Source organism: Cervus canadensis, chromosome X (assembly GCF_019320065.1).
Source record: "Cervus canadensis isolate Bull #8, Minnesota chromosome X, ASM1932006v1, whole genome shotgun sequence".
NCBI lineage: Eukaryota > Metazoa > Chordata > Mammalia > Artiodactyla > Cervidae > Cervus > Cervus canadensis.
Genome location: NC_057419.1, coordinates 94,227,721 through 94,235,425, shown reverse-complemented (window position 1 = coordinate 94,235,425; position 7,705 = coordinate 94,227,721). Strand labels below are relative to the sequence as shown.

At 45.1% G+C, this 7,705-nt stretch overlaps 1 protein-coding gene across 14 annotated transcripts; it reads right to left on the bottom strand.

Annotated features, from left to right (window-relative positions):
- Positions 1-136: 136 nt before the first annotated feature.
- Positions 137-3,110, bottom strand: ARMCX6 (armadillo repeat containing X-linked 6). Of its 14 annotated transcripts, none has more exons than XM_043459507.1 (5): positions 2,953-3,110; positions 2,540-2,630; positions 2,107-2,191; positions 1,982-1,998; positions 137-1,822 (listed from the first exon to the last, which is right to left on the bottom strand). In XM_043459507.1, exon 5 carries the CDS (start codon positions 1,648-1,650, stop codon positions 745-747), a length of 906 nt encoding a protein of 301 aa, XP_043315442.1. In that variant the 5' UTR covers positions 1,651-1,822; positions 1,982-1,998; positions 2,107-2,191; positions 2,540-2,630; positions 2,953-3,110; the 3' UTR covers positions 137-744. The 14 variants fall into 14 exon arrangements, with proteins under 14 accessions (XP_043315442.1, XP_043315434.1, XP_043315436.1 ...); XM_043459499.1 differs by having other exon boundaries at positions 2,552-2,630; XM_043459501.1 differs by having other exon boundaries at positions 2,115-2,191; positions 2,552-2,630.
- Positions 3,111-7,705: the final 4,595 nt, after the last annotated feature.

Genomic DNA, 7,705 nt, shown 5'->3' with positions numbered 1-7,705 from the left:
CTTCCCCAGCCTCCTGTGGGCACTGCTAAGTGGGCATCTGTCAGGAGCAAATGCCCCCAGTCAGTCAGCATGGATCATGTATTTTGGTCTTTCCCCTCACGCAGACTAGAGATTCAGAAACAAGTACCGTGTCTCATTTTTGCCAGTTAAAGCACACAGCTTTATTGATGATACATAAAAATGCAGACTTGGTGGACGAGGTTAAGTCAGTACAGCACATAGAAGAGGAGTGTACTTTTTTGCTCAATAAGTATCGTTCATAGGCTCGCGAAGAAAAGAGAGTAAATGGAAAGAATCCCATCTAAGCAGCAACTGATACGTTTTTGGCACAAGCCCCCATACGGGTCTGGTCTCCCCAACATGGTCCAGCTTAGACACAGAGACCACCACAGGCCAGGCATCCCCACCGAGGCTAGAACATGTTGTTCTTTAACCACAGCTGGCAGCTGAAAGGACCTCTTTACCACAGGAAGAAGGCTGCAAGGGAGCAATTTACAATGCACATTGCCTGCAGACTGAAAAACCAAGAGGTTACTCAAAGCTCTGCGGGGACCCCTGCTTGACCAGTACGAGTGTGGTCCTGGATTTAGCAAGTGCAACTTTCACCCAGAGGTGTGCTGATCCAGCTAAGGCTGGGTCTTCAATAGCACCCACTGCAGAGTCTTTGAGAACACAAGTGCGTGTTCACCCATTGACTGGGCTTTGTTTTGGAGTGGATCAGTCCCACCCTGTCCGAGGGGCCACTTAAGAGGCCAGGGTTTCTGAGAGAAGCTGTCTGTCTGTGTTCCTGGTAAAGAGGGGCGGGAAGGGGCATAGCGCTTGGGCTCTCAGCAACTCCCCCGACGAGGCTGGCTTTTCAGACAAACCCGTCAGGGGTTTCACAACCTGCCCCTCAGCACATTCACTTCCCTCTGGTATCAAAGGAAACATCAAGCCTGAAACGGACTTGGCAAGCATGTTATTAATAACTGTCATGCTTATTAACAAATTTAATCCAGCCTGCTGCAGAAATGAGCTGCAGCAAAGTGACACAGTCTCCCGACACACTTGGCTGATGCACGTCTTCACCTGGCCCTGATTTTCAACACTGGCATTCAAGTCATCCGGGGCACACAAAGCCTTTCCCTCCTCAACAGCAGGGTCGGGAGTCGGGATTGTGTTTCCAGCAATGGAGAGGCTGGCCAAATGACTGTTGATATCACGGCTAAATGAAAAACTGGCATCCTTGGGCTCAGCTAACAACACTTTTCCCTGAATGAAAGGGCCCTTGGAGAGGCCAAGAGCACAACTGAAAGTTTTAAAGCTCTGAGCACTCCAAGTATTTTTGTGTTCATAAGGGAACGGGCGCTGTTTTACCAGGTATGTTCGACTGGCTTTGCCCCCACCTGAAGGTCTGTCCTCGGCACCACCGGGTGCTCCAGGTTCAGTCCAGTCCCCGTCCTCACTCCAGGGCCGTGCCATAGTTGTTAAATCAAACCAAATCTCACAGTCCTCGTCATCCAGTTCCTGCTCATCATCCCATTCCTCTTCCTCCTCCTCCAACTTCTCACTGTCATCTCTTCCTATGGTTAGTTTGTAAACGCAGTAGCAGGCACCAGCCCCAATCATCAGTCCTGCGGCCATCCAACCCACTTCCCGAGCCCGGCCCATGTTCAGGTCTGTTCAGCTGGGGGCAGGGAGGAGTGGTGGGGTGCGGTAGGACAGAACAGGAGAGGGTCTTGTTTCACTTGAAAGAAGAGGGTTCTTAAGGCCAGGGTGAGTGATGGTGGAGGGGAGTCAGCTTCAGCCTATTCCCGGCTCCTGAGGCTCTCCTGTGATGAATCTACGGGTGAAAAATTATATTAGGGCTTTTGGCAATACCTGGATTTTTGCCTCACGAGACAGACAGAGTGGAGTTTGAGTTCTGGCTGAGAGAGGCGGATTATTTGGCCACAAGTTCTTTGTTCTTTTCTGTCATCCTCTGTTTCCCTTCAGGACCCACCATTTCTCTCCCAGGGCCTACAGAGAAGGGCAGGAGTTGGGACTGGGCTATAATGGCCAGGAGGGTGACAGGTAGTCTCCTCCTCCACCACACCCCCAGCCCCAGAGACTTAGAGGCAGTCTCACCTACCAACCTCTACCAAAGCCAGTAAATTCCTTCTTCTCTTGTCTTCTGTGGTCAGTGGTCCTCCCACAGTGATTGATGGACAGTCTGGCAGAAGGACAGAGGGAACGACAGATAGCCGGCTTTGGAAAACTAAAGTGTAGTGGATGGATCAGCAATGAGAACACAGGGCCCTTTTCTGAATTTCCAGCCTTTGAGCTTAAAATATTTCTCACACCCTCCTGACTTTCCTAAGACTGGTTTCCCCAGCCCTCCCCCCTTGTCGTCCGCCATTTCCCCAGCAAAGGCCGCCACACCCCTTTCCCTGAGCCGAAATGGGAGGGGGTATGGAGGAAGGGGCCTGGAAAGGGCGGCTCAGACCCCGCCCGCAGCGATCCCAGCCCCCCTCCCTCATCCCCACCGCCATCCCCACCCCGGGGCCAAGCTTCATCCCACCTTCACACCGACCTGCACGGTCCCAAGGCACTTTGGTCCTTCCGTCGCCGCGACTTTCCCTGGCGACCAACTGGCCAACAGATCTACAAACCTGCAGACAGACGGGGGGGGGGGGGGGGGAAACAGAGGGAACGGAGTGCTTGGTGGACGTAGCAGCACTCGGGACACGAGTGCCCTGATACTAGAACCTTTCTTTCCTCGGAGTCTCTGTACCAGCCATTCACTTCCCTCACCCGCCGCCCGAAGTCCGCCAATTCTTCCCACAAAAATGGGCATGAGGAGGGGGACGGCAGTATTTAGAAAGTAGGAGAGAAGGGGACACAGACCCCTGCCTGCCGGAACCTGGATCCGTGGCGCTCTTGGCCTTCTCCCAGCCCCATCTCCCTCCAAGCAAAGCCCACGCTCATACCGACCTGCAACGCCCGTGGCTACTTTCCTTCTTCCTTCACGCGCCTGCAGAGTGATATGGGGGGCTGGTACCCAGACGGAGGCGACTAGCAGTACTTCGGCTCTAGGCAGCTCTGGTCACGTGACGACCGCGTCACCAGTGAGCTCTGGCCCCCAATTTCCACTCCCACAAGCAGTGCGGCAGGCGCCAGCCTGCCCCGTACCTCCCCCCATCACAAGGGGCCTTGTCACTCTTTTCCTCTGTAACAATACCAGAAGCCAGAAGTGACCGTGGCTCTCTGGTGTTTGCATTTGGCTTTCTCTAATTACAGAAAAGGGCAACACTTTTCCTGGGTCTATCATTTACTTACACTTCTTTTGAGGGGAGTGTCTTACCGTTTCTTTGGCTCTGAAACTCCTGTCCCCTCTTTCTTCATTTCTACCCCTTCCCACATGCAGTCTCTGCACCAAAATTAAGCAGAGGGGCAGGGAAAAAAAGCCCAAGTAACAGGGAGATTTTTGTTACTATTTTTAATATATTTATATTCTATTTCTTCCATTCTTTCTTAATTGACTCAAGTTACTATTTTGTAGTCAGAAAATACAAATATGTGTGTGTGTGTATAAAACAAGATTTCCTAGTTAATATGAAGGCCTCATCAATTTAAGCTAATTTGTACATTGAAAATATTTTCTTCTGACTGCAGAGGAGATAGCAGCTTTCAAATAGCATATGACACTTTAAAAACATACCCTTACAAACAAAGCCAGTGTGCTTTCAATATGATTTATAAATTGATGGATAAAACGAATCTATAGTAAACTGGTCAGTGTTTTAATTGTTACCAGTTTAGAGAAGTGAACCACTATCCCTTTCTTCTTGACTGAACTGTTACTTGTTAGAGAAGACTGCTGGATGGCTTCCATTCTGGTTTTGAAGGACAGACTCTCTGCAGACCCCAAATTCCAATGAATCTTATGTCTTCAGATGAACTTTACAAATTAGTAACTTCACAGATTAGCTTGCTCTTCATTCAAAGCTCTTTATTTAAAATCTATTCTCAAGTTTCATGGTGTAATCCATAAATCATCCAGAAATTAGAGAATTCCTTGCTAGCCCATTGATGAAAATGATAGGTGGAATTTTCATTTGATCACGACACTGGTGAAAGACCTGCGGTATTTGTCATTTGTGCACTGTATGTCCCCTTAGCAGTGCCTGGTGTTGAGCCTTTTCCAGTGGAAATAATGGTGAGGGTCTGTGGGTGACTGTAAATTGCTGCAACAACCTGACAGCCCTTGAGATCCATGTCCTTTTTCCCTCACAAAAGGCACAGTTCATAGGACCCCAAGCAGTGTTGCCAGGAAAAAAAGGTCTTTTCACCCTCTCCCTTCTGTTACAATTTCATTGTACCATCTATACAAGTCCCTCAGAATAATCCCAGAAGGTAGTGACAAAGTCTGCAGAACTTAGTTCCCAGACATCCAGCTGTCCCCGCTGGGGAGTCATGCTCTAAATATAAACCCTTCAGGCAGCCTCTTTCTTAGAACATTGTAATGTGACACTCCAGCAGGAAGCTCTCTGGGTGAGGGGCCCCTGTGTGGGGGAGGCCCTTTCAGGAGGTGAACCAGGAAGCCCAGAGTTCCTTGCTAGTGAAAAATTCACAAGTCAAGAACACGTCACAACTTTCTGGTTTTCCTTAAACATTTATAGTTCAAACACACCAACATTGCAACTCATCTCTCTAAACCCCTAACTCATTTGTTTTGCCATCATCTCCTTACACTGTTCTTTTTATCATCCTTTATTTTACTTCTCCAAGGGAAGTGATTTATATTTATGAAGCCTTACTAACAGAACTTACAGATTTAACTATCATTCAACTTTTGGCTGCTAAGAACTTAAAATGTGGCTTTTATTTATTTTGAATATATACATTAGAAAGAACTGCAGAGCATGTAAAACTTAAGAAAGGCAGGTGTCATTGACATGGCTCTACAATAAGGAATCATTTCACAACTCTTACCTAGCCATGCTTCAGGGACAAAAGCTCCACTCTTACCTCTCCTCATTTGTTAAAAATATCTTTCCCCTTCAGTATATTTTTCAATTTTTCCAATGTATAGCCCCTGACCACCATTCTCCCAGGCTGTCAGATCTTTCCTGTTTGGATCCACTCCTTCTCTTAAACTTCCTAAACCCCATGGGAATGATAATCCTTTCAATTCTCTGTGTCATTTTGATCCACAATTCCTACCAAGGAACCTGGGGACTGACATTTAAAATCTATTTTCCCTCCATTATACACCCACCAACAAATATTTATTTAAGGGCATGCTATTTGCCTGACATACCATTTCAAAAGCAAAAAGGGAAAATCCTTGGGCAATCCCTCAGACAAGTCTTCAAAAGACTATGTGAGTCCACTGTCAAAAGGAACCTTTTGGCTCAAATCAGTTTATGGTCATATATGATGCATGATTTATAAAGTATTCAAAAACATAAAAGGATCAGCAGATGGTAACACTGATGGAATTTTAGAGGGTAAGAAAAATAAATGATAGAAAATTGTTATCTTTAAAAGCTGTATTACTTTTTGTATCATGTTGTTTTTGTGTTGCGTATTAGTTAATTTTGTTTGATTGCAAGCAACAGAAACCACATCTGTTTAACTTAGTGAGGGAATGTCAAAGACTAGCATCAGCTCTGAGGTGTCAAGGTAGGAAGAACTAACAGATGGTCTCTTCAGGATGCCATAAACTTCCACTGATGTTTGGTTTTCTATCTTTGTTCAGGTTTAAATTTCAGTAACAGTAAGTATTGAGTTGGTTTGTTTGGGGCACAATGCCCACCCTTTTGCTGTGGAAAATGACAGGGCATGTAAAATGTGAAATGCACTTCCTTTCTTTTCCTAGAGAGAACTGTAAACTGTTTCAGAGGTTATTGTTGATTTGCAGGAGCACTTTAACTATTTTGGATATACATCTTTTGTCCAGCTGTGACTGAGGTGCTGGGGGTATATTTGCCACAGCATGCTTTAGTTGTCACTGAATATTAGAGAGGTGCAGTTCTGAAATGGTGGTGCACAAGGCTGTCTTCTAGGCCAAAGCTACCTGACTTCCTTGACAGGATTCCACGCAGTCGCATCTACAGTACAAAGTATTGTGCTCACCCCTTCATGATCAATACCTGAATTTGTCTGGATAGTGAGAACAGATGCCTGTGTCAAGTAAAGACTCTCATTCAGAGAGACATATATAAATCTATATCTGAATGCCCAAACCCATGGATCTCTGCATTCCCTCCCTGTAAGAAGGCCACAGGGAAGCTAAGTCTCACAAGGAAATGACAACTGAAAAATTTATCCTGAGAAGTACAACCGTCAGGGGTACTAGAGGTTTCTGTTAGTTTTACCAGCCCCTTCTCTCCCCATTGGCAAGCTACTACTTGGGAAGCCACAACTTCAGAAGGTTGTGTGGTAAGCCTGCAATCACAGAGCAAGGGCATTGGTGCACTTTAAGAAGTGGCTTTCAGCTAAGAAAGTTGAAGTACACTTACATATCATGGGGATGGTTCTGCCAAAGAAAGCTAATTTTTCCACGCATCTTAGCCAAGACTCCCTCTCCTCCAGACAGTGCTTGGGTGGGAACTATCAATACTTTCCTCTCTTCTTTTCATATACTCCTGTTTGAATAAGCCCCTTCACTGCACATGATCTTTCTCTAAACACAGAATCATACAGTTATTTGCTTTCTGCTTACTAAATTTCAGTCATATCCTGTTCATCTTAACCTTACACAGTATTGTATATCAATTGTATCTCAATAAAAATGGAAGAAAAATACATTTTAGTCATATCCTAGTACTATTTTTCAGAAGTTACATTGATATGAATTTCTCTGGAATTTTGCCTGTTCCCAAATTTCCCAGTCTCTTGATTTACTCCCATATTGTCTGTGGATCTTAAAATTTTAATACTCAGATAACAACCTTATATCTTAACTATCAGGGCATATCATACTATAGACCCTGTGTTATGACACTGTTTTATTATTTTCCCCACTTTCTTAAAAGTGGGAACTTTCTTAAAAGTTCGCTCATTGCTGACAGGTGAGTTGTTGAATTCATCAATACAGTCAGTGAAAAGGTTTCACACTAATTGCTGTATGCTGAGTTCAGCCAATTTTGACTTGGTCTAACACCTCTAACACCTACTTCATTTAAAGATGCTGTTGTCCATTTGTATATTTTGTAATGTTCTTTGTATGTCACTCACTTTGTCAGTGTGCATGCCTCCTATCTGACAGACATCCATGACATACTTGTGATTACCACTCAACCTTTTCTGTGTAGCTGGCTTCTGAGGGCTCCTGTGCCTTGCCAACTGATGAAAGTGAAAATCTATAGCTCTCTTGTTTAGAAGACTGGCCTAGTCAGAAGATTTACGTATTCTCAGACACACTGATGAGCTTATTTAGGATTGTGTTATGTGCTAGGCCCCAGAAGACACTAAGATTGCTTTGAGTGAAGTGTGTAACACTCCCTACAAGTGAGAAAATGTGGGACTTTTGGAGGCCATCACCCAACATCACTCTCCCACTCTTTTTTTTAACCAAATGAAAATAGCTTTACAGCCATTTTTTTTCTCCTAAAAAGAATGCAGTCTGGGGGTGGGAAAGGGCAGAACTGAAAGAAGAAGAACAACAACAAAACAGTAAGTAAGGAAAAAAACTGCATTCACTCCAGGTCTCCTTTTCTGATGGCTTTTTCTTTTCGGA